General features: G+C 42.6%; 1 protein-coding gene across 2 annotated transcripts in view; it reads left to right on the top strand.

Moving 5' to 3' along the window:
* The window catches only part of Dnajc10 (DnaJ heat shock protein family (Hsp40) member C10), a 37,945-nt gene extending 18,803 nt beyond the window's left edge, over nt 1-19,142 (top strand). The window contains exons 12-23 of one of the 2 annotated variants that reach the window (XM_075984746.1): nt 517-630; nt 2,413-2,527; nt 6,850-6,977; nt 7,187-7,303; nt 9,867-9,968; nt 10,996-11,151; nt 12,266-12,399; nt 13,018-13,071; nt 13,368-13,515; nt 14,843-14,962; nt 16,177-16,281; nt 17,997-19,142. In XM_075984746.1, coding sequence (XP_075840861.1) covers nt 517-630; nt 2,413-2,527; nt 6,850-6,977; nt 7,187-7,303; nt 9,867-9,968; nt 10,996-11,151; nt 12,266-12,399; nt 13,018-13,071; nt 13,368-13,515; nt 14,843-14,962; nt 16,177-16,281; nt 17,997-18,008 — 1,305 coding nt within the window. In that variant the 3' untranslated portion in view covers nt 18,009-19,142. Of the gene's footprint in view, nt 1-516; nt 631-2,412; nt 2,528-6,849; nt 6,978-7,186; nt 7,304-9,866; nt 9,969-10,995; nt 11,152-12,265; nt 12,400-13,017; nt 13,072-13,367; nt 13,516-14,842; nt 14,963-16,176; nt 16,301-17,996 lie in introns of both variants that reach the window. The other variant, XM_075984745.1, reaches the window with a different exon arrangement.
* The last annotated feature ends 8,077 nt before the right edge of the window (nt 19,143-27,219 follow it).

Genomic DNA, 27,219 nt, shown 5'->3' with positions numbered 1-27,219 from the left:
GAAATTGCAGTGTTTCTAATTCAAAAGATCTTTACATCCTTGAAACTGAGCTTTGAGAGGACCAGCAAGGTAGGATACAGATGACAAAGCAGCCTCGGTCTGAGAGCACAGCTGTTGTTCACTGGGATTAGGGAGCATCTTCCGATTGTGTTCACAGTGCGCAGTCAGTAGCAGACTCAGCCCCTTTAATCTGTTCATCACTTGGCGCTGGATGGAGTATCTTTACCAAATATTTTATTAAACCTAAAACATGATTTCTCCAGCCCTTCCCAAGTCTTAAGTTATTAAAGTCATATTCTTTTCTCGGAACAGCCCTTGCTTTAAGCTTTCTGACCCAGTGACCTATCTCTTACCATGTACTCTAGAGCGCTATTACTGCTGACCTCAAGAGAACAGTGACTGATTTAGAGAAGACTTTGAATTAACAAAGGAGGGTAGCTAGCGTTTATTTTATGTCAGAGAAGTGAACACTGGATCCTCGCCCTCTGCTGACCTTGTTCCTTCTTGTCACGTCAGGATCGTCTGGCGCATCATCGCTGGCTCGTGTTTTTTCATTTTGGAAAAAATGAAAATGTAAATGATCCTGAATTGAAAAAACTGAAAACTCTGCTTAAAAATGAGCATATTCAAGTAAGGAAAACTATACTTTGCCTAGCTTGTGGGCATCCTTGTTTGTCTGCCTTGTTTATTTTACTAAAGGTTTGTCAATTCTTTTCTCTTTGCACAAATAGCTTTAGTATCTGTGGATGGAATTGGTTGGTAGAGCACTCACACGGTGCGCATGAGGCTATGAACTGGATCCCGGTAGTGCATAAACCTTGCAGTAGTGCAGATTTGTGGTCCTTGTCCAAGCAGGAGGGTCAGACGTTCGTGGTCATCCTGGACCACGCAAGAGTCTGTGGTCCTGGAAGTGCGTGTTCACTTTTCTTACCGATATCTTTTGGTGTGGAGACTTAATGCTTAGACCCTTACTGTTGTGCCCCTGATGTTGGTCTGTTAGTTCACCTTGTCATTTGCTTTGTTTTAAGGAAATGGGACCTAGCTGTAGTGTCCCGGAACTCATCCCCACCTCTCTCCTGACTCCTGGAATTGTAGGCTCTGCTACCATGCCCACTGCAGAGCATTTTCCTTTCCTTTTACATTTCCTAAGTAAGGCGTGGATTATTTTGTTCATTGTCCATGTATATATTTGTTCCCCGTCGTTTGTCTTGATTGCACTTTATTGTATTCTGAGGAGCTGCATATGATACTAGTTGTCAATACTTGTGTGTGACTTATAGAGTCTGTTGTAGTGTTGATGAAAGGGATACTTATTAGTGGCATTCCCTAAATAGTAATAATTGTGAATAAAGTCCTATGTACATGACTAGGTGTGGAGACTAGAAGTCAGCATTGTATGTCAGTCACTGTCAATCTCATTTCTGAAATGGTGTCTCAGGGAACCTGATTTGCCACTTGAGCTATAAGCCCCAGCCATCCTTTTGTCCCTACCTGTTCACCCCTGGGACTAGAGGTGCAAATCACTGTCCCAGGTTTATTGTTGTTTATCTTTGAGATTACAGTTACATTATTTCTTCTTTCCCTTTCCTCTCTCAAACTCTCCATACACCTCTCCTTGCTGCATTTCAAGCTATGGCCTCTTTGTTGTTCTGTTGGTTTTTGTTGTTTGTTTATCGAGATAAGGTTTCTCTGAAGCTTTGGAACCTGTCTTGGAACTTGCTCTTGTAGAACAGGCTGGCCTCTCTCACGGAGATCCACCTGCCTCTGATTTGCTTCCTGAGTGCTGGGATTAAAGGCGCGCACCACCACCCGGCTCTCTGTGTTGTTTTTAGCATGATACTGGATACTGAACTCAGGTCCACGTGGTTGTCCGGCAGCAGTTTATTTATTGAGCTGTCTCACCAGGCCTCTGAATGTAATTTTTGAGTCACATTCTTCTCTACTTTCTGTTCATAGTCCTGGTTCATTTTTCTTCCTGGTCATATGATTGTTAATATATTATTTTTTATGGCTCTTTTGTCTTAAATACCACGTTTCCCTCCTTGGTCTATCATTTGCTTGAGTTATTTGTGCTATTTTCTTTGACACTGGAACATCCTTTTTCTGCATTATTTTTGAAGTGCCTCGCTTGCAAAGTTACCTTTGCTCTACCACAAAATGAAATAGCCCCTATGTTCTTTTCAAGAATATTTTTCTTAAAGAAATTCTCATTTTCTTGGGAATTTCTTGCAGGTTTCTAAATTGTCTAGGAAGCATTCTTTATTGAACTCAGTATTAAATTTTGTAAATGAACCATTCCTGTCCCTTTATTTTATAGCCCATTGACTTCTAATGTCATTTGGAGATAGTTGTATGGATATTTAAAAAACTGTATAAAATGTGTTTTATCCAATTCAGTGTTCTACTTTCCAGGTTGGAAGGTTTGACTGCTCCTCTGCACCGGGCATCTGCTCTGATCTCTACGTTTTCCAGCCCTGTCTAGCAGTGTTTAAAGGACAAGGAACCAAAGAGTATGAGATCCATCATGGTTAGTGTGCTTTTCTCTTGCTGTGCTGAAACACCATGACCAAGGCAGCTTCTAGGATAAGGGGTTTACCTGAGCTTATACTCCAGAGGGGTAAAGGGCCATTCATTACCACTGTAGGCAAACAAGGCAGCAACAGGCCTGCAGCAGAGATAGCCGAGAGCTCACGACTGAACTGCAGCGGGAAACTGTACACACTGGGAATGAGGCTTTGAACTCTGTAAAGTTTATGGTGGTGACACATTTCCTCCAGGAAGGCCACCACCTGGGGACCACCCATCCCAGTGAGACTAGGAAAGTCACAGAAATGCATCTTAGTTTTCAAATAGAAATACTCTGGCTGTGATTTGTATTTTGTGGACACAATTATTGTCAAGAATTTGCTCTCACTAGCAAATATGTAGAGAGATATTTTAATTTATGCTTATTCTTTTAAAGGTCTTTTTTAACATTTTGATAACTATTTCAGCTAAACATCTGAGGGTGGCACATCACCGTGTGGGGATTTATTGGCAAAGCAAGCACCCTTTGTGGTTTCCATCTCCCCATCCCTCATTCATTCTCTCAGCTAACCGGTAGCCCTGCCTGCCTGAGAACTCAGACTTCATTAACTGCTTTGTCTGATGTTCTGAAAGACATGCAGTTAGATGAGTAACAGACACTGATTCAACAGAGGCTTCTTTCTTGGCCTCCCCCTGTTATCTCTGCTCTCGTAGTATGAGGTAATAGAGTTGCAAGACAGGAACTCTTGGCTTAGATACTCTTCTGTTTCTCTAAAGAGACACCATGACCAGTGCAGCTTAAAAGAGAAAGCATTTAATTTCCTTGCTTACAGTTGAGAGCGTTAGCCCATGACCATCATGACAAGGGGCAGGCAGCAGGTTGGTAGTCACAGTGCTAGAGATACCCCAAGAGTTCACATCTGATGTACAAGTTGGAGGAAGAAAGAGACTGGGCCTGGTATGAGCTTTTGACACCTCAAAGCCCACCGCTAGTGACACACCTCCAAATCTTTCCCAAACAGTTCCATCAGTTGGAAACTAAATATTCAAATATGTGAGCCTATGAGGACCATTCTTATTCGAACGACAGTAGCTATGCTCTCAAGAAGTTTGGACGACAGTGTGATAGGGACAGGAGAGCTCTCTAGGGAGAAGATGACAGATGCTCGGTGGCCACTATGTAAATCTGAACAAGATCCAGGGGACTTGTCCTTGTCATAGGTCAGTGGGAGCGTGTGAATTGAGCATGAACTGCTTAGCTGCTTAAAGCAATTACAGAAGTAGGGTCCTTTAGCTTAAAGCAGTGAGTTGTGACCCCCTTGGCAGATTTCTGTCTCTAAAAGTATTTACATTATGATTCATTACAGTAGCAAAATCACAGTTATGAGGTAGCAACAAAAATAATTTGATGATTGGGGGTCACAAGGACATAAGGAGTTGTATTAAAGGGCAGCATTAGGAAGGCCAAGAACCCCTGGGCAAAGATGTGACAGGACCACCCTGACCACAGGACAGCATTGTCAGATCACAGCTCCCAGTGAAGAAGAACACTGAAGTTGAAAGTGTTGAATAACTTGCCCCCAACATAGGCACACACAAGTGACTAACTCTAAGACCTGAACTTAGGACTCTAAGCTCTGTTAGAGCCTCACAGCAAGGTAGGTTATACTCTGAGCCATGCTGACCTGAATTCTGTGTACCTAAAGCTCAAACTGACCTTGAACTTGCAGGCTCCCTACCTTGGCCCCTGTAGTGCTAAGATTACATACACACTCTGCCCAGTTGGAGTGACACGTTACCTATGAAATGTTCCCCACCTTCTCTGTTCTCTTTGCCTTGTTTCAGATCCATCACCTCCTTTGTCTGCAGTTGTTCTTCCTCTTGTCTGCACTCGGCACCCATGCCACTGCTCTGCATTTTGAATCTTCTGGAGAATGAGTGTTAGGCTCCTCATATAGCAGCAGTGGCATTGTCTGTTTTGCTCACTGTTCTGTCCCCAGCACCTGGACTATGTCAGGCATGTCTAGGAACGCTTTAAGAGTTGTTGCAGGGTCAGGGTGCTTTCACACCTCTTTCTGCCTGTTCTCGTAGCCTCAGCACCCACCTTTGCCCCCCTCCACGGAGATTAGCTTCACCCACTTTTGACTCCTGAACATACCGAGGTCTTCAGTCCTTGTGCTGTCGCACATGGCTCTGCCTTCTGAGTTACAGTCACTCCGCTCCTCCAGATATTAGCAAACCCCAAATTACCCTTCCAGACTTACTGTCTTACCGTAGGAAGCAACTGAGCCTGTAATCATGTCCCTGTATGTTGCTAATAACTATACTGCACCTTGCACTCAGCGCCTCTGTGTCCCAAGTAAAATAGACAGACTAGAACAAAATAGAAATGATGTGAGCTGTACTTTACCTTCTGCGTTCTCTTCAAGTCTCTAGAAGTTGAGTGTTTGAGTGTGGAGTAGTATCCTTTACCCAGATAACAACCGTTTGGGAACAGCCATCTTAGTTTCTGTGACACTGCAGTCAAGGTAGATGAAGGGGTAATCAGAAAGCTCCATGGAGCCAGAGGCCTTGGTTCTTCACTGTGTGCTGCAGTCTAGATTGCTAACAGTGTGCTCGCTGACTAATCCCAGAATAAGTTACCTGAAAATGAGAAAGCAAGTCAGAAGTAACACATGGGATCACAGCCCCATATTCTGGTGGTCACTTTGACATGAAGTAAATGGCATTGGAGCTGTCTTGGAAGGAAACTGAGCTTCAGTAAGTGTAGATTGTACTGACAAAGAAACTGAGGTAGAACAATCTTCTGAGATTAGAGGAAGCCCTGAAAGAACAATCGCCACGTTCAGATGTAAAGTCTAGACAATGGCTGCCCAGTAGAGGAGGTGATAAAACACAGTCGGTTTTTTACAGACTTGAGATAAGAAGAAAACCCTGTTGATCTTAGGCCAGCAGGACTTCAAAGATGGGAAAGGTCATTGTTGACAGAAGACTAAGACAAAGATGATCTCTGATCTTCTGGGGAAAGGCACTGGAATTTCATCCTAAGAGAAAACAGGGAGATACTTGGTTTTAGAACAGTCACTGCCCAGGGTAGGTAGGAGGCAATATTAGAAGGGACAGCAGAAGCTGCCTGGTCACTTGGGTAGGACTGCCGTACCTTAGATGGTACCTAAGAGGTCAGTAGACAGGTTTAAACCTTTTAGAAACTCAGTATAATTTAGTTTTTGTTAGTATATAGGGGATTAAGAGAGGAGTCCTGTAATTGTCCTAATTTTATGTAGGGAATTGGACTTGGAGTAATGGACCTTTTAGTGAGGAAGGATTAGGCGTCGACAGGAAGTAGAGTGTGTAGATCACAATTGAGTATATACCTTGGTTTCAGTAGAGAAATGTAAGCCAAAAACGAAGACATTAAGTTGTGTGTTAATGGTAAAGACCTGAGTGAATATGAGTTAATGTGAGTGAAACAGGAGAACCAGTGATCAGGACCACCTTTCAGGGTGCTCAGAAAGAAAACTGTGAAGCAGTTCAGGAAACCGCACTAAAGAGAACAGGCAGGAGAGTAACATTGCTGTCGTTTCACCTGTCCTGTCTGTTGAACCGTGACAGTAGGTATGTGTCTGACTCAGTGCTCACCTTCATTTTGACTGCTGAGTAAGTCAGAAGGTACTTAGGGAAAATGGAGTCTCATAGTTAAGAAAAGTCGTCTGCCAAGCCACAGAGCATGCTCTTCAGACTGTGGCAAACATTGAATGCACTTAAGTTTGGTATTTGTTGCTTTCTAAGGGTGACTTCACTAGTGTGGCTGTTACAGCAGTAGCAGGGGGCATAGGGCTAGGGCAAGAGATGGAGTGGACACAACCATAGGGGAACAAGTAGGGAAGAATCCTCTGGGTGGTCTCATTTAGGCAACTGGGTAACAATCTGCCAAGTCTGAGAATATGAAAAAGAAACACATAGGGGTTGGGAAGAGGGTGGCCCATTCTAAAACAGATACATTAAGTTTCAAATAATCAAGTACATTTTTCCACCGGACAATTTGTAATACATATTTCAAATTCAAGAGACTACTAAAGGGATTATTGTATTTATGAGGTGAGAAAGCATTCCTCAGAGGCCTTGTCATTTAGTTCAGGAAACAGAAGAATGCCCAGTAGAAGGGATTCCCAGCACAGCAAGCCTAGGAGAGGGTGTGGAGCACAGGAACCCACCAGAGCCAGTCATCCATAGGCCTTCTTGTTTCTTAATTTTAAGTACTAAAATTAGAATGTTTCCGTACATACAAAGAGACCACGTACTTTAATTTCTCTCAATTTATAGGAAAGAAGATTCTATATGATATACTTGCTTTTGCCAAAGAAAGTGTTAATTCCCATGTTACCACGCTTGGACCTCAGAACTTCCCTGCAAGTGACAAGGAACCATGGCTTGTTGACTTCTTTGCCCCGGTGAGCTGTTTTTATTTGTCATCTCAAAAAGCCATCCCCTCGACAACTGGAACATCAGTCTAGAACTGGAGGCCCTGCTGCTCCTCCGGGCGCTCCCAGGACGAGGCTGTGGCAGAAGGTGCTGAGGGACAGACCACGGCACTCAGCGGAGACAGTGCAGGTCTTCCCTTCCTCGTCCTCTCTCGCTCATGCTCACTCCTTTCTTCCAGTGGTGCCCGCCCTGTCGAGCTCTTTTGCCAGAATTACGGAAGGCATCAACGCTGCTCTATGGCCAGCTCAAAGTTGGCACACTAGACTGCACAGTTCACGAAGGACTCTGCAGCATGGTAAGACGTTCAGTATTAACACAACCTTGTTATGGCAGTAATAATGAAACAGTTTCAGCAAAATAGTAATTGTAGTTGAACTGTAAATAGATCTGTAGATGGCTGACTGTATGCAACTTTGTTTACCAAATTCAGGCATGTGTTTATTTGAGTCATAAAATACTTCCAAAATTTTCCGTTTTCTTTAATTAAGTCTTTGTACTTTTGTAACATATTAAGTTTTAGTAGTCTGCGGTTTATTCTTTGGATTTCTTTTTACTTGTCAGTCTGAGTAGTTTGATTTGAGCAGGCATGATATCCGGTTTAAAAGAACCGCTCATTTTCACGATGTGGAAGTGGCAGTATGTCTACGTGGGTGATGACATTGTATATTAAACATACTCTGGTTGTTATGAATAGGGTAGGAGTGAACCAGACATGGAGAGGTATAGATGATGTAAGAGTAGCCACGAGTGGATGGTACTCATAGCTATGTGAATTCATAGTGGTATATGAATCTTTAAACTCAAAAACTAAAATGTTAAAGAAAAAAATGACAAGGGAAAACCTGTTTCTTTTTTTAAATATTTATTTATTTATTATGTATACAATATTCTGCCTGTGTGTATGCCTACAAGCCAGAAGAGGGCACCAGACCTCATTACAGATGGTTGTGAGCCACCATGTGGTTGCTGGGAATTGAACTCAGGACCTTTGGAAGAGCAGGCAATGCTCTTAACCACTGAGCCATCTCTCAAGCCCCCGAAAACCTGTTTCTTAATACATACTAGAAGGTAAATGTTTGGCTTCACTATTCAAGAAAATACAAATTACATCAAAATTTTGCTACCTTCCCTTTGACAGAAGCAGCTTATAAATAACAATGTTCAGAGTGTTGCGGTGGATCCTGGCACATCCCTGCGCACGTGGTAACAATGTTCAGAGTAGTGCGGTGGATCCTGGCACATCCCTCCGCACGTGGATAAGCAGTGGGGTGTGGCTCAGAGGCAGCAGCGCTTACCTCACATGTCTAACGCGTGGGCTCAAGCCCCGGTGTTGAGAAAGACAAAATCTTAAAAAATAAAATATAGAAGGAAAAGGGCAGATTATATAGCAGCAATTAAGTATGATAAAAATCATAGAAAAGTCTTTAAATACTCAAAACAGTACAGTGTTTTGCTTGGAGATAATAGAGAGGAAGTGAGGTTTAAATACCAGCAGATTTGACACCGAGGGGTGGGGCCAAGGAAGCCGGTGTCAACAACAAGTCAGTGTGACTAACAACTATTAGTCACTAGTAAGGGAAAATGTGTAGGTATTTATGAGGTTTTTCTCGTAGTTTTAGTATGTTTGAAATTAAAGTAAGTTGGGGGAACTGTTTGTGTTTTAAAGAAATAAATAAAAGAGCTATTAGTATCTTTTGTCCTTTATGTAATTTGGAAAGTAGATGCCAACCAAAGGTGCAAAATCATCATGAGTAACGGTAGTTCATCTTGAACCATTTGGTTTGTCTATATTTTATATCAAATAACTGCGTTATCAACAAGGAAAGTGTAAGGGTTAAAAATACAGTACACTCACCTGAAGTAAGCCTTCATTCATGCACATCCTCCAGTTGGTTTACCAGGTCTGTAAGGTAGGTTTGGTAATGTTAACTAGTGAGATTGTGGGTGACTAGAGCACACAGACAATATGAACTTGTCAAGTTTTAGCTAGTCTCTTAACCTAATAAATGCTTTGAATTCACACATTTTCAAAACTTCATAATGTTGCTAATTTTTCTAGAATTACTAATATGTTCTTACCAACTTGAGGAGCCATAGATCAGGTACAGCGGATTACATGTCCATAAGTGGGGAAATCATTTTGAACCTTAAAACTACACAATGCTGCCTGGGCTGGTGCCCATGTAAACTGTGAAGAGAGAATTAAATATTTTACACTACAAGAACTCTTGAGTAAAGAATAAAATGACCATTTTCTTAGAGCATGACACTAAAAATACAAAACACAGTTGTGTTCATTTATTCTTGCTGTTTTACGGTGGTGCTCATTGCCCTTTAGGATGACCCCAGTACTGTCGTGGACAGAGTGACCCATGGGTCTTCTCAGTCTCTTCCCTCCTAGTTTGAAATAGACGAAGAGCTTACTAATCAGTTTCTCTGGCTCACTTCCTGTGTTTTGGTGCCATTGGACTTTAATAATGATTAGCTCCATCAGTACAGCTTTAATGTGCAGCCTTTTTTAAATTTGTCGTACATTCTTCTCTTCCATCACCAAGAAGACAGCAGTAGATTTTTACAGTCCTGTTAAAGGGTATAGAGAATGGCTCAGCAGTTAGGAACATTTACCTCTGGGTCTTCCTGAGGACCCAGGTTCGGTTTTCTGTACCCACATGATGAAAACACTATCTGTAAGTCCAGTTCCAGAATCAGACACCGCTTCTGACCTCCTGCAGCACCAAGAGGCACATGGTGCATATATGTACATTCCAGCAAAACACCCATAAACATAAAAAATCTAAAATGATTTGTATGGAATTGAAACAGATGGGTAAAATGTATGAATTTCTTCTTCCTCACAGTATAACATCCAAGCTTATCCAACGACAGTGGTATTCAACCAGTCCAGCATACATGAGTATGAAGGGCACCACTCTGCGGAACAGATCTTGGAGTTCATAGAGGTATTTTCAGCTAGAGGCTTTGGCCAGAAGTCTTTCTGTTTGCATGTGTACTTTGGATACTTTGTTAGGACTTACTATTTTTGTGCCAGAAGATTGTGAAAAAACTTTTTTTTTTTTAATATAAGCCTTTGGTTCTGTTTTGTTGTTGTTGTTACCTACTATGGTGTCTTGTATATGGGAGACACTGCTACTGAAATACGTGAGATGAGAATTTCCCGTGAAGCCTGTCACCATTTGCCTGTTTCCTCTCAATGCAGAAGGCCAGGCATTCTGCAAGAAACTTTGGCATTGTTGGCACGGAAGTGCCTGCGTCCACAACATCTCCATGGTGTTCATTGAGTCTTGACTGACCATTACAGGGGCTCTGACCACTCGTGTGCCTGCGTCCACAGCATCTCCATGGTGCTCATTGAGTCTTGACTGGTCATTACAGGGGCTCTGACCACTCGTGTCCATTCTACTCTGTGGTGTCCTTCTGTCCTCCTGTTTTAATGGCTGTCCTAGTAAAACTAGTGTGTTAATTACTGTGATACAGGCCTGGGGCTCTCTTAAAACTGCATTCGGAATATACAGTCTCAAGAAAGGTGTATAGCTCCTCTATTTAAATATCAAAAAGTAATAGTAGTAGGCTTTGTGTTAGTAATTAGGTGGTTATTTCTAAACATATTATTGTATATGTTTAGTATATAATAGTAGCATTAACAGGCCTGGGTACTATCGGGATTACTCCCAGAACTTGATTATATGCTCTTCTTATGTAGTTTCCAAGATACCTCTTTTCCCAGCCTACGGGGATTCCAGTGCTAATGTGAAAATATATCTTCTAAGAAAAATGATGGGCAAAATCCAAACTTAATAAATTTGGTAATTCACTTTTTAAAGCAATTCATGATAGATTTCTTTTAAATATCTAAGTGTCCTTTTGATTTCTCTAAAATAGGAACTTTCTAAATGACATACCCCAGCAACTAGCCAGAAGTACATGAAAAACTTGGTATATATAATAATTTTTTCTTTTTCTTTTTAGGATCTGAGAAACCCTTCAGTGGTCTCTCTGACGCCCACCACTTTCAATGAGCTAGTCAAACAGAGGAAGCATGACGAAGTCTGGATGGTCGATTTCTATTCTCCCTGGTGCCACCCCTGCCAGGTTCTCCTGCCGGAGTGGAAGCGGATGGCCCGGGTACAGTAACGTCATGCTTGCTTCAGTTACTTTAAACCTAAGTGGATGATTTGTACAGACCTGATTGAATCGTTAGGACCCATCGCTGTCCCAGCCTACTAACTGAACCATCTGATATGCTTCTGACAAAATACTGCCAGTGTTAGCCCCGAGGTCATCTGCATTTCCTGTTTACATTTTTCTGTCATTTTATTTTCAGAGCTTACAGATAACATTTCCTCACAATATTGTGGGTCTTAAAAATAAGCAGCCTTAGTCAGGAAGTGTGGTGGTGCTGGCATTCAGAAGGCTGACCCAGAAGGATCAGGAGTCAAGATTATCCTGGACACAAAGATGCCCGTTCTGTCTTTAAAATAGACAAACTAAAACTAAGCAAAACAGAACATAAGCTCAAACAGTGAGACATTTATATAAGTTTCCTATAAACAGTGTTATAAAATACTGAATGAAAGCAAATTATTTAAATACTAGAATGGAAAATGAAATCAGTAGTTCTTATTTATCCCTCAAATAAAAATAAATGGAGTTAAAGAGAGTTATTGTATCCTAACATTTAAGATTGTGTATTTGATAAAAACGGAGTGAGTCAGACAGTGCTTACCTCCAATAGAAAAAAATATTGATTGCGAGCATGGGGACCATGGGAGAGGATAGAAGGGGGGGAGAGGAAAAACATGTATATAGCTCAATAAAAACAATTTTAAAAAATAATATTTTTTGAAAGTACTAGATTATGTTTTGGCTACTGGCATTGAAATTTTGAAATGCATATTTTCCCACATGGTAAACGAGCCAGTTATTTCATCTGCAATAACTATGGGACGTTCTTAATTACTATAAAAATTTCAAAGTATATTAACACATACAAAAGTTGTCATGAGGGCTGTACAGTTAGGAGCACTGACTGTTCTTAGAGACAACTCAGTGCTCTCTCCCATCTTAATTCCAGATCCAGGGGTTCCCGTGCCCTCTTCTACCCTCCGTGGGCAGTGCACACACATGGTACACAAGATGCAGGCAGAACTCTCATACACATAATTTTTTTTTTGTACTTTAAAGTTACAGAGAATTTTACTCCAGCATTGACCCGTGTGTTGACTTTGTTCTTTTGTAGACATTGACTGGACTGATCAGTGTAGGCAGTGTGGACTGCCAACAGTATCATTCTTTTTGTACCCAAGAAAATGTTCAGAGATATCCCGAGATAAGATTTTATCCCCAAAAGTCAAATAAAGCTTATCAGTACCAGTAAGTATTCTCTCAAATTTGAAGACATCTCTTAAAATCCTTGGTTATACAGTTAGCCCAGCATATGTGATTGGGAGGCCACCACTGGGTGAGCCCACACAGGATGAGGAGGGAACTGAATAGTAAAGCTGGGAGAGGAAGAACTCAGGCTTGGTAAGTCCTGGCTGGCCCCGCTCCCGTCCAGTCCTGGCCTGCATCATTTGCAGTGGTCCTCACAGTTGGTGGGAAGAAGTCATACCATCCTGTTGCAGAGAAGGAACTCACCACATCAGACTTTGTGTACTGCCCTAGTGTACACCCATTCTATACTAAGTAGGTATTCAAAAAACAAAACACAATCACTATTGAGAAGTAAAGATTGAGCCATGAATTTCTTGGAAAAAATGCAAGAATTAGCTATGGAGAATCACAAAATCACGTACAGTTCTGGGTTAATTGGGGAGGGTACTTAAGAAAAATATATCTGAAGTCATATAACTCTTAATATACTTTCTGGGAAGAGACACTCGGTGACATTAACTAGTCAACACTTTTTTTTTAATTGCTACAGTAAGATTGTTTCTTGACCGTATCCAGTAATATCCGTCTACAGCTTTGTATTCTCTTTCCTTCTTTCAGTAGTTACAACGGCTGGAATAGGGACGCTTACTCCCTGAGAAGCTGGGGGCTCGGGTGAGTAACTGTACTGCGTGCTATTGACAAATACTGGTTCAGAGCAGGGTATTCTCGTGTGCGCAGTTTCCTGTGAGTTAGAATTCTAGCATTTGAAGCCTTGGACAGGCCGTTTTATGAAGGCAGAACCAAGCGTCACTCCATTACTCTCCTCTGAACCATTGCTCACGTCAGAAGGCCTGTGGGATTGCCGTAGACTGCGTGCATTGCTCACGTGGGAAGGCCTGTGGGATTGCCGTGGACTGCTTGCTTTGCTTCTGTCTAATGAGAAATGATGTGTGGTCCCCTTACTGCAGATTTCTGCCCCAAGCGTCCACAGAGTTAACACCTCAGACTTTCAGCGAGAAGGTTTTAGAGGGGAAGACTCACTGGGTGGTTGATTTCTATGCTCCTTGGTGTGGACCTTGCCAGAACTTTGCTCCAGAGTTTGAACTCTTGGCTAGGGTAAGTATTGTTGTCTAGTTAAATAAGTAAATTTTACTCACATGCATGTTTTAATAATTGGTTAAAACATTGTAAACTAATTTTTTATTTAGTTCTTAAAAATTATCTCTCAATTTAAAAAAATTGTTCCTATAGCTACAATCTGTCTTTCTTGAGACAGGTTTCTCTTTGTAATGCTGGCTGACTTGGAATTCCCCATGTAGAGTAGGCCAATCTCAAACTCAGAGGTCTGCCTGCCTTTGCCTCCCAAGTGCTAATATCAAAAGCATTTAATAACAGACTGTGGAGCCCACGGGTGTATTTGTGTGTGCACCTTGTTATTCTATAGTCTCCCTGCATGTGTTTGTTCCAGTAACCATGGGCCTCAAACCAGAGACAGCAAAGACACTTCGATTGTCCCAGAGCCAACGAGGACTGCGTAGTGTAGGAGATAGTGATGAAACAGAGGGATCTACAAGCAGGCTGTGAAGACACGCAGAGCTTTGTGTGTGGTAGACAGGTGACGCAGAGGAGCCCAGGGCACGGGGAAAAACTAATTGCAGATACCTTGTGTTTGAGGTGCTTGGAGGCATTCACAAAGAGCAGTTCAGTAGAGTAGATTAGCATCAAGGAAGAGTCATCAGCACAGAATTATGTAAGAGCTCACCGAGAGAGCATCATAGTGGATACCCAATGGTGGGGCTCTGGGGGCACGAACTGGCCTCAAAGGGTGTGGTTTGGGGACTGTAAGTAAAGTAGGGAAGACAAGAGGCAGGCGTGGACAGCACCGTAAAGCAGACGTGAAGATGAAGTCAGGAAGGTGTCTGTAGGTTAGGGCAAGGAGAGGTCCCTGTGGCCTTCAAGCTGTTCCGGTGCTGAGAATGATAATAACGGAAGTCAGTTGAGAGCACCACACACATGGCTGGTGATGGAGGGATGGAACCCAGATGGCAGCGTGCGTGCTGCTTCTGAGAGGGAACCTGTGACCTCTGCGGTGTATGGGAAAGAGTCAGGGCTGGCCTTGACAGTACAGGCGGGAAGGCTGACCTGGGCAGTGTAGGTGTTTGGTCAGCCTTGCACTAGACGAAGACAGGTGCTGGGGTCAGAGTTAAAGCCTCAGGTGCTCCCGAGAAAAGACTTCATGTCAGACAAACGGCAGCTAGTGGGCAGCTTAAAGGGCTTGGGAAAAGTACAGGCAATCTCACTTGACTGGGGAGAATTAGACTGAGATTTAAACATGACAAGTCCTTAAATATATAAAGAACTGAAATATGTTGGCTATGTAGTTACCAAAATAGTTTATACCCAAGATACAATGGCAAGACCTGTGGCTATTTTTGTTTTTCAGATGATCAAAGGAAAAGTGAAAGCTGGGAAAGTGGACTGCCAGGCTTACCCCCAGACATGCCAGAAAGCTGGCATCAAAGCCTACCCGAGTGTTAAATTTTACCACTATGAAAGATCAAAGGTATGTCCAGGCTTTCGCTCTGTGCCTTCCTTCAGCCAGCCAACTCTGCTGCTCTCCAGTTTGTCCCTTCACCTTTAAAAATATTTCTTATTGAGACGTCTTTTGCGCTGTATGGAGGGATCTTACAGGGTTTTCTGGTCTGCATGCTCTCAGCAGCCTTACGAACTTGGTGCTCCGTGAGTGGAAAGACACCTAACCAGACCTTCATGCCTGGTGCCTCTGGGTTGTAGGATTTATTTTATGGAGTTCCATATTTGCTACTTTTTACTATAATGATTGTTTTTAAATGTTTCCTTACAAGAAAAAGAATTGAAGGAAATTATTTTATAATGCCTTTGAAATAGCCTTAGTAACTGAGCCTTTTTGAGGAATATGTACCAAGGATTCAGATTACAAGTAGGGTCCTTTTCTTTGGTTGTACTTGTTTTGGGGCACCGTTAGCAATATGCCTTTTTTTTTTTTCCTTTTTTGGTTTGGTTTGATTTTGTTTGTTAGGAAACCAGACTGGCATTGAACTCACAGATATCCACCTGCCTCTGAGTATTGAGGTTAAAGACATACACCACAGTGCCTAGCTGTGTTAGGTTTTCAGTCAAAGAAACCAAAACTCTAGTCAAAATCTCACCAAACCAAGGTCTGTGATCACTAAGTCAAAAGCTGCATCTCTCAGTTGACAAAATGGTTACCTGAACCCACATAAGGGCCTGGGCCATCTTCCCAGGTATAGTAGGGTGGCTGTCACAGAACTATGACGCTTTAACAAGAGTACTGATCTTTCTAAGACAATGAAGACACATTTTTTCCTACTAAAATTATTTTGTGAGAAATTAAATGAAGGAGGACTAGGATGTGAGCTTGACGGACGCTTGTCTCCGTGGTTCTGCTGTGGTTCTGAAGGACAGTGCTCAGCCCCCAGCTCAGCCTTGTGCACACGTGTGCCCACAGGTGCGGCTCTGGGGTCAGTGTGTGCCCACAGCTGAGGCTCCGGGGTCAGTGTGTGCCCATAGCTGAGGCTCCGGGGTCAGTGTGTGCCCATAGCTGAGGCTCCTGTTACTGCCCTGCTGCTCTGCAGCGGGGTGTACTTGAAGAAACTTGAGTTTCAAACAGCTTTGGGACAAAAGAACGTTGAGGCATGACTAAGCAAGCTTCTTGTGTGGAAATGTCATGTTTTGATTTAAGTACTTAAAAGATAACATGAGTGTTTTTAATTTTAGAAAAGTATTTGGGAAGAGCAAATAAATTCCAGAGATGCAAAAACTATTGCTGCCTTAATTTATGGAAAATTGGAAACTCTCCAGAGCCAAGGAAAGAGAAACAAGGTAAGAGCCAGGCCTACAAGTGAGTGGCAGGTTGCCAAGGTGGATTCTTAGTATGCATTCCGTGAAGAAATAACTATTCAAAGACATTGTCACTTTAGAGAAATGGGACAGCCAAGATTGTGTCCTCTAGATAATGAAATGGCTTTGAAATTGGTATACTCCCCATTTAACAAGAAAATGATCAAGCTTCTTCCATAAATAACCTGGACTCCAATGTACCTAGCAACATCTCTAATACACCGAACTAGGGAAAGACAGGTCACCCACAAACAGAGTGGATAAGTCTTGTTTACCTAAAAAATGAAAAATGCATCCATGCTACATGGTGAATTTTGAAAAAATACTTAGCTGAATGAAGCCAGTCACAAAGGGCTGCATATTATATAGTTCTGTATATGTGGAATGTTCAAAAACTAACTAGTTAGTTCAACCACTGGCCTGGTGAGAGTAGACAGGGCAGTGGCCTGCTAAGAGGAAAAAGGAATTAGACTTTGAAGTGCAAAACATGTTCTGAAAATAGTGGTCTAACTCTTGAGTACACCACTGAACTTTCATTGTGGATTTTCTCTCTTTAATATGTGAAATATGCCAGCCAGGCTTCCTGCTGCACACCTTTAATCCTAGCTCTCATGGGGCAGAGGTAGGCGGGTCTGAGTTTGAGACCAGCCAGTAGTAAGGTCTTATTTCCAAAATAGTTTTTTTTAAAGAAAATTATACAGCAATGTTATTAAAAATAGTGATAGCTAATAGTTATTTAAAAGTTGTTTAGTGTAAATAAAATATTGAGTATTAGCAGTAAATACCCTAGAACTTCAGCATATTTTAGGTAGCCAAGTTTCTTTTGCACTTGGTATAGGGGGAATGTGTATTAGCCCATAATCCCTTAATCCTGAATTTGTGTCTACCCATCAGCACTGCAGAGCCCTGCCTGTTGCCCTCCCACTTGAGTCTGTTCCCGGCATACTGAGAAGCAGGTGCTGGAGTAGGACTTACTACAGTCTCATCTAACGCTGGAGGAACAGAGACACAGCCTCTGGAGAGGGTCAGGCTTTGCGGAACCAGTTAACTGGAGACCTGAGTGGGGAAAGGGTTATAGAGCCTGATATGTTATCCCCGTCTATGAGGCAGGGGCAGAGGAGATGCCAATTCATGTCTTCTTGATATCTAAAGTAAACATGTTCTTCTAAAGATTTAGTTATTTTAAAACTTAGGATTTATGTTTTATATTTTATTACTCATAAACCAAAATACCATAACTGAAATTAAGAAAGGGAACCTGCCAGATATCACTTAGTGTCTTTGCTGCTGCAATCGAACACTCTGACAGACTCACAGTTCTGTGACAGTCGTCCTGGTACCCCCCTGGTGGGGAAGTCCTGCGGGCGCGGGAGTGGAGCAGCTGCATCACACCCAGTCAGGACACGCTGCTGCCTAGGGCTTCTCCATCCACACAGTCCCAGTCCCTGCTAGGAAATGACACTGTCATGTAATCATGACCCCACAGGCGATTGCAGAAGCTTCTCTCTGGTGTTGACGGTAGCAGCCGGCACACTCAGGGAGTGACTCAATAGTTGCCACACCTACTGTGGGCAGCTGAGACTGACCTTGCCATTGTTAATGAAGCAGGGAGTGTCTTGTGTTATACTCCATCAGTAAGAACATATTGATTAGCTTTTAATACCTTTTTCTTTTAATTGCCTTTACGTTAAATACAGGATGAGCTTTGATGCTGTTGAAGAAAAAAAAAATTTAAGAAAAGAATCTGGAAAATAACATCAGAAGATCCGTTTTCCAAACGTTAGGATGCTCTTGAGGAAGCAGACGCAGTGACCTTGGCCTTGCCGTTGCCTTGTGCTCCTCTGGCTGCCGCAGACACTTCCGCAGCCTGCAGACACTTCCTGTCTGGGACCTGGGACCTAGGCTACACGCGGTTCTCGGCTGCACCTCTGTTGTTGTTGTTAATCCCTTTAGAATGCACACACCATTCTTAGCTCAGGGCCATACAGGAGTGTTCCCTGGGCCACGTGCAGGCCAGGCACTGGTTCTCTGGCTACCAGGCTGATGTTTGTGCATCTGTTACGTTCTGTCTGTACAGAGTGGACATGGGTTTCTACTGTAATCTTACGATGGTCCTGACAGAAAGTGACTTGGTTTTCCGTCACCCCTTCTACAAATTCTGCCTTTGACCACATATTTTATTTTGACTACTTTCACAATACCGCAAAATAAAAGCGCACCCATTTTTCATACTGTGTACTAGTGTATATACAGAGGTTCTCCTTTTGTTTTATTGTAAGAATTGGAGAGATATTCTTAACACAACAGTGAATGTAAAACTTGTAAACTATGATTCTAGAACAAAGTAAGAAAAGTATCTACAGCAGTTAAATGGACAGCATCAGCGTCCCCGTGTCTTCACGGGCACACATTCGTTTGCTTGTTTTCATAAATGTGTTCCTGCTGACGGTTTGGTTTGTGTTGTTTGCGGTGTCTCCTGATTACACATTTTCCTCTGGGGTCTCTGTTCTCATCATTCACATTGATTTCTTCTCCTGTCCAGACTTCACAGTTCATATAGGAACAGTAATTTTACATTTATTTTAACGTGGCTCATGGTGGTATTGTTCCTTGGTTATTCCTGTCAAATGATGTCTTTTTCAGTAAAGAATTGCCATAGCAACTGCAGTTATTTTTACTGAAATCAAGCACATGATGGACTCTCCGTTTCTCGGTTGTTTGGACTAAAGGGCCACAAGGTTTCTCCTGCGACTCAAAACCCTGAGTGCCCTATGTTTTAATTCTCAGAGTGTGTGGGATGGTCAGAGGACACCAGTGAATAAAGTCAAATGATTTTTCTAAAATTCTCTTGAAGATCGTTGTGTTTGGAAGATTTTTATCACTGTACCATACTCCCTCCCTCGTCTGTCTTCATAAAGCTTACAGCACAGGTATGACTTACAGAAAAGCAGCGCACTCTGTTCTCAGCGCTAACCCATTCAGCTTCTGTTTTATTGCTCCGCTCCCCTGACTCATTATTTTGTACATGTGAGCAGACAGGGCAGTTCTTTCCTAACATACTTTTTGAATCATGACTGATAATGGCAAAAGCCTTTCACATAGTAAATTTGAAAACATGGAATTTCTTTTTAAAATGGCTTGTTTATGTGAAATCCCCCAAATACTGCCCAGGGGAGTCTTAGAAAAGGTCTGCTGAGATAGAAGACTCGCCAGAGGATACAAAGGAGTTTACAGCACCACCCTCCTATCACAAACACGTCAGTAGTGGCTAGGTACTGAGATTGCCGCCTGTAATTATTTCCTGTACTTATTGATAAACGTTTTATAGGCAGTAAGTTGAGCAGTGTCTGTTCTTTCCTTAAGCTATATGCAGATAGAAGGTACGTGGAAACTAGAACCTCCTGGGACGTCAGGTTACGTCTCCTGGGTCTAGAGTGACCCACCTCAACACTCAACAGTGTTGCTGGATCTTCCAGAACTGGCTGGCAGACAGATGTCTGAACGAGAACACTCTGAGGAGTACCATTGTAGCGTGCAGTTTTCAGCAGCAACACCATTCTTGCACACAACTCATGCTAGCATACCAGAGCAAATTCCGGGAGGCAGGCCGTGGACACGAATACCTTTTTATCCAAGAGTGTATTGCTATAGGGACTGGGGGGTGGGGGGGTGTTCATCGGGTAAAGCACATGGCCATGCAAGCCTAAAAATCTGAGAACCCAGCTAAAGCCAGAGGAGGTGGTAGTGTACTTCCGTAATTCCAGCATTCCTGGGTGGGATTGGAAGGCAGGGACCCTGCTCAAGACTGTTCTGGCCTAAACAGACATGCTGTGGCATGCCTGTGCCTGTCCACACAGATCTTAAAACATTACATAGACAAATGAGGCGGTTGTATAACGTTCTCTGAAGTTTAAATTGTTTCCCTCCAGTTCTCACTGGATGTGCAGTTATTAAAAAGATACAGTTTCTCGTGGTCCAGTACTTGATGATGCATAAAAGCAGAGAGTTTAAGGAGAGGATAGTGCAGCTGACTGTGTCCAACAGACTACTCCTGGTTCTTTAAGTCTGCCAGCAAAGCCAGGTGAGAGTCTAAATTAGGTCAAGTTCATTCCATCCTGACCTAGAAAGATTTGTACAGTGTTTTCTCACATACCTACACAACAGTGTTACTTATGACAGTGAGAAGGCTCTTCTGTTCGCAGCCTACATTACACACCCTCAATTCTGAAAATCCACCCAACTAAATAAGCTTGCATTTTGTGGTGGTAAAACCAGGTTAAAAAGCTAAGCATAAACACAGTTTTGATCGTGCATTAAAATGTTATGATTTGCTGGATGGTGGTGGCGCATGCCTTTAATCCCAGCACTCAGGAGGCAGAGACAGGCGGATCTCTGTGAGTTCAAAGCCAGCCTGGTCTAGAGTGAGTTCCAGGACAGGCTCCAAAAGCTACAGAGAAACCCTGTCTCAAAAAAAACAAGTTGTGATTCACTGGCTTGAATCGTTTTTTTTAAACACCATTTGACCAGGCTTAGTAGTGTTTGCCTGTAATCCCAGCGTGCAGGAAGCAGGGGGATTGCCACGAGTTGAAGGTCAGTTAGGTCTAGACAACAAGTAGCCGTGAGGGCTGCCTGTGAAGCTCTCAAATCCCAAAAGCAGAGGCTGGAGAGTGGGCTTGGCTCTGCTATTCTAGAAGAACCCCGATTTAATTCCTAGCACCCGGCTCACAACTGCAGTTCCAGGATGTTCAGTGCCCTCTTTTGACCTTGGGACACCAGCACTTGTGTGCACACACATCTGCAGGCAGAACACTCATAAATTATTAAAAATAAAAAAAACAGTCTAGAAAGATAGCTAGTCAGTAAAGTGCTTGTTACACAGACACGGAGCTGAGTTCAGACTCCTAGCACCTGTGTGAAGACCTTGGCGCATGGTCTACACCTGTAATCTTGGTGCTGGCAGAACTCTGGAGCTTGCTGGCCAGGACATCCAGCTCGCAAGAGTCGTCCCTGTCCCCAAAGTAAGATCAAAACCCCTGACCTCAACCTCTGGCTACCACGTTTGGCACGTGTGCACACTCAACTACAAACTGCATTTCACTGAGGTTCCGTCACGAGCTCCCTTGCAGATGACTGAGTAGCGTTTCTGGGAAAGTCCTGACCCGGAACTGTGGCCAAAAAAGGCAACGCTGGCTTCAGTATCTGACCCGGAAATGCTCTGCCAGCCACCTGATTACATTGACTTCATGCATCACCTGGAGTATGTCACCCTGGAAAGGTTTGACCTCATTGTTAACATCACGAGCTAGCTGATCTATAAACAGTGCTTTTCTGAAGATTTCATTTGAACACGTGTTTTTGTAAAACAACTGTAGGTATAGACTTTGGAAAAGGTGAGTAAATGCTTGTTTTAGTTAGAAGTAACTGATTAATTGCATATTATATCTCAATGACCAAGTCAAGGAGAAATTAAAAAGAGTCCGCGATATTGTCCGGTGCACTAAAGGACTAGAAATCAACACGGAAGAATGGCTGCTGCCTGAGGAGAGGGAGTAGCGGCCGCTGCTCGGCTCCCCGTGTGCTATGACCCTCGTGCATAAATAACATGCCGTGCCCGGAAAGGTGCAACTGCCACCATAAAAGTGTGCCGCTAATGGTTCCTGTTGAAAAGTAGCCCTCACAATGCTTAGGAGTATCGTAATCAGTGTTTTTAAGATGTTTATTAGAAAATCTAATGTATCTTTGCCTAGGAAGCCACACCTATTCCTTTGGAAAGAACTTTCTCAGTCTTTCTGTTTTCTCCCAAGCCCCTCAGACAGGCTGCCCTATTGGTTTTAATCAGAAACATGAGGCACCAGCGGGTGGCACTGGGTAGTAAGGAGAGGCTTCCTTCCACCTCAGGGGGAAAAGGCAGTCCTCTGTAACCAGACCCTGGTTTGCTTTGTTCTCCGGCTAAAAAGCTCCTGAGTATCCTGTATTGACTAGTGAAATGGGAGGCAAGCAAAGTTGGTGATGTGATAGAATAGGACAGACTCTGGACAGTACGACAATACATCATCAGCCACACGGGCCCACAGACCGCGGAAGGCTCCCTTCGTGAAGAATGCCACCTCTTATTCTCATGTATCACTTCCCGGAATCTTAAAACATACAGCAGACTATACTAAGACCTTTCGAGATTCTCAGAATGTGCTGTGATTCTTAATGCTACTTTAAACTCACTAAGTAGAAGTCCCAATTCTCAGTTGAAAAAAAAAACTGTTCTTCAAAAAAATTGGATTTCCTGTCCTGTGACCCAATTCCTTGGTGAGTTTGGTGATTTTGCTACTTTGTCTCTCTCTACCATGGCTGATTTGCTAAGTGAAAAACAAACATCTCTCTGCCTGCTTCATCAGCTAGTCATGCAGATAAAATAACATGTTTATAAAAATGTGCAAACAAAAATCAAGAATGTAGACTTTTTTTGAAACAAAAAAAGGATTTTGCGTCCTATCAGTCAAATATAGTGTGTAGACTTTTGGATCTAGATTTTCACAAACATCAGGAAACAAAGAAGGGGCTGAAGCCAGCTCAGTGGTAGAACATTCACTGAGCAGACGCAAGGCCCTGGAATAGACCTCAAAAAAAAGGAGGGGATAAGAAGAGGAGGAACAAGAAGAGGAAGGGGGGAGAGAAGAAACATGAAAATTGAAAGTAATATTTGATAGGGGTATTTTATTTTTAAGTGGGCTGACTTTTTGTAATGAAAACAATGTTCAAAATTTGCTTCAAAATAACCAGAATATAGAGGAAACAGCCTGGGGAGGGAGAGTCGGAAATAATACGAAGGATGGAAGTGGCTGATCTGAAATACAAGAGCTGAAGAGAGGTGTCGGATAAGGGTTAATGTACTACTTGGAAATACTGCATGATAAAGGTTATGTATTAACAGAATTTTAATTTTAAAATGCATATATTAAAATTTATGAGGAAACAAAGCATTAATAATTATTTGCCAGTAAATTAGCTCACTGCCTTAAAAGTAGGGAAACCACCACACAGAAATGGATTTGTCCGGAATGAGGGGCCAACTTGAAAGGTGGGTCTGCCTCCCCTTCTCCCTTCACTTCCCTCTCCTTGGACTCTAGTGCCCTTCTCTGGGGTGCTGAGGGATTACAACCCTGCTCCCCACAAAGCCTGAGACCGAATCCTTAAGCACAAAGCACCAACTAGACTTCTTGTCTAGTCAAAAGAACCCACAGAGCTCCTTCCATTGTCTCTAAGGAAGATCAGTCACCTCAGGACCGGGTGAGCCACCTTAGGGAGCTAAGGTTACTTCTACTGTCCACAGGGGACAGATGTGGGTGAATAGCGGCACGGGTCCCCAGATTTGCATAACCACCTCCCAGTGATTATTGCACTGCAGCTTCTGGGACAGTATCTCAGCTCCTCCCTTCCTCTCTTCCTGTGTATGTTTGTGTGTGCGCACACATGTGTGCATGTGTGCTTTCGTGTGTTTGTGCATGTTATTCTTTCTGTAGTACCTCTTTGTAAAAGCAGCGTTTCCCCTAAGGGAATTCCATGCACCATGCAGCATCTAAACTAGTTCTCCAGAATTGGGAATGGTACTTTTCAGTTAACAGAGTTAATTCTATCTAAGGCCCTACACGTACCCTGGTAAAGTCATAATAACTGTGCCAGATGGACTCATGGGCTTGGACATGGGTTATGCAGGCATACACTGACCTTGTGTGCGCCTAAGGCAAACAAAGAATTACCCTTGACCACCATATCCTTCAGAGGGCATGCTTCTCACCCTTCCCCTGGGTGGTAAGCCAGATCTCATCGGTCCTTTTACTATTGTTTTTTCCTTTTTCAGGTATATAGTGCAGGTTAGCCTCAATCAGAATCCTCCTGCCTCAGCCTTCTGAGTGCTAGGATTACAGGCTCACACTGTTAGGCCTGGTTTCCATCATTAGCTAATGTTAGCTAAATTCAAGTCTCTAGGGAGCTAGAACAGTTCTCAAGGTTCATTTGCGAGCCCCAGCTGTGAGATAGAAAAGTTTGCATTGAGGCTTGGCTGGAATCACTTAGCTGACCCTGTTGCTCCAAGTTAGAGGCGTAAACTAAGTCCTAATCAACGTAGACACGTAAAGAGAAAATTCCTTTGGCTTCAGAAAAGTAAAATTGAAGATGCAAGTACTGACTGTATTTAATGTTTTCAGATTTTACAGCAACCTAGATAATATTTTTTAGAAACTGGTCTGAATGTTAGTGACCCACCCACACACACACACACACAACATGTACTAGTTTCATTCATTAAAATCCTAACCCCCAGGACAATATTAGGAGATGGGCCTTGACAAGTGAGTAATTCATGATGTGGACCAGGAAAGCTAGTCAGGACCCAGTGAGAAGGTGCCGTCTGTGATATAAACAAGGAAAGGGACCCTCCTCAGATGCCTGCCCATACCTTCATCGAGCTCAGAGAAACACAAGTCTGCTGTTGATAGTCACCCAGTGGGTCTCTATTCCAGCAGACCAGGACAAAGAGTGAGAAAATTCCTGCTTAGGCCAAACGCAGCAGGTCTCTGCAGAGCCCTCGCAGTAGCGAGGTCAGAATAAGCAGGCACTTGGTCTCAGAGAGCCACTACTTGCAAGTCTGTTCAATAACTTCAACACGTATCCTCATCACGTGTCCCCTTTTGCAGAACAAGAAAACAGAGTGGTGGTTTATATGTGTGAGAAAAATTGTAATTAGTTTGAACTGCCTCCTGTAGCAAGCTTTCTTGCCGGACTATATTTGGACTGCCAACCCACATATGAGAGACAAGTTATTAATTATGAAATCCTGGTCTTAGACTTTTCCCCAACTAGCTCTTATAACTTAATTAACCCATTTTTTTTTAATCTACGTTCTGCCATGTGGCTTAGTTACCTCTTGCTTGAATCTGGTGGCAAAATCGGGCAATTGGCCCAGGAGTTCCACCTGTTCTCTTCTGCCTAGCTATTGGCTACTCAGCTCTTTATTAAACCAAATGAAGGCAACTTAGGCAGACATAGCTTTACAACATAAGTAAATATTCTGCAACACTCTCTAATTTCCAGAGTTCACATTAACAAATGAACTTAGGCTTGTTTTTAAAAAAATCCAACAGAAGGGGTTGGAGAGATAGCTCAAGGGGTCCCAAGCATTGGCTGGTCTTCCAGAGGACCCAGGTTCAGTTCCTAGCGCTCACATAGCAGCCAAAACCTTTCTGTAACTCCAGTTCCTTAGGATTTAACACTCTTAGCGTCTGTAGGTACTGAATGACATTCAAGATGCAATGCAAGACATTCATGCAGGAAAATCACCCACGTAGATAAAATCTAAAAGAAATTTTACTACATAGAATTCAACATAAACAGTAAACCTGAGAATCCCTCATGTCCCAGATTCCAATCTGTAGCCTAAAATATCTACAAATATCTCTCTAAGTATGTAACTACAAAGAATGACTGCCTAAAAGTCACACTGAGAATTTTCCCCCCTGAGTTTATGGCTCTTGCCAGGAACCCCAGCACTTGGAAGGAAGATGGCCCCAAAGTGGGGCCAGGCTGATGACAGTGAGTTCTAGGCCAGTTTCGGCTACTGTGTGAGAAGCTGTCTCAAACAATCCAAACAAACAAAAGGCAATTTTCATCTAACTTGGTATCTTGAAGAAGGCTCCAAAATCACTACTACCTAAAACCTAAATTTTTCCTCTAATGTTCTGCAATATTTAATAACATCATATCAAGAGAAATTAATATAACAAGTATTTATTAGTAAACATTGGGTTTTTCTTTCTGACAAAGCTATGAATATCATATTCATTGTTCAAAAGTGTGCTGTGTTCTGTATGTGTGGTGTATGTGTGGCAGAGGAAGGTATAGAATTTGATGTTGTCAAAATGTCCTCCAAAAAGAGGTGTGTTGGGGCTGGAGGGATGTCTGGGCAGTGAAGAGAACTGGCTGCTCTTCCAAAGGACCCAGGTTCAGTTCCCACATGGGAGCTCACGACTGTCTGTAACTCAAGTTCCAGTGGCTCTGACTCCCTCTTGCAAACATACACGTTGGCCAAGTACCAGCACACATAAAAATTAAATAAATAAATAAATAAAATTACTTCTTTTTTTTAAAAAAAGTGGGGGCCGTGTTTACTTCTGGAACAACACCTGTTTCGTACTCATCCAGAGCCATAGATTCAGAGTACCAATATCTTCCCCATTGTCCATGATAGTGGTCAAAATATTTCAATTATCCTTCCATTTGCCCATGATTTTATACATTTATTAGCCATCACCATTTCTTCTGTGAGTTTCCTGGGGTTCTTTCCAATTTTTCTATTCATTTATTAACCACAATACCCTACATATGCTACATTCACCAATTAATCTTATCCTCACAGTGACATTGATCACAGCGCCCTCAGCAGGGGAGACTGGAGAACTACGTCTGACTTGCAGAAGTGGCAGCCATCACTTGTCTGCATAAATATTCATGTTTAATACTAACAGTAGGGATAGGAAATGTAAAATTGAGTATTTGCTAAATATCACTGTCTCTGACACAGTTTGGAATATCTGTTACTTTATGGGTATGGATTTATCTGGTATATTTGTAATATGTGATGTTGAACTTGGCATACAAAAAAATTATCTTTATATCTTATCACTGAAAAAAAGGCTAGTTAGGATCAGCTGGGGTCAGGGTGCTATAAACACAGCTGCCTTCAGTTGGTCACTGGCGTCTCCTTCAACTGTACGTACTTCATCAAGAGATGGATGAAGCCTCCGATCACAAATACTGTGGACTTGGTTAGCGGTGCGTGCTAAGGCGGCTGTACCAATGTGCCCGTCACACACTCACCATCATAGTCTGTCTCCTCAGGCTCTGGGATGTGTGTAAGAAAAAGTGTGG

This window comes from Microtus pennsylvanicus, chromosome 9 (genome assembly GCF_037038515.1).
Source record: "Microtus pennsylvanicus isolate mMicPen1 chromosome 9, mMicPen1.hap1, whole genome shotgun sequence".
Taxonomy (NCBI): domain Eukaryota; kingdom Metazoa; phylum Chordata; class Mammalia; order Rodentia; family Cricetidae; genus Microtus; species Microtus pennsylvanicus.
The sequence above is the reverse complement of the archived record's forward strand: the minus strand, read 5'-3'. Positions and strand labels throughout refer to the sequence as shown.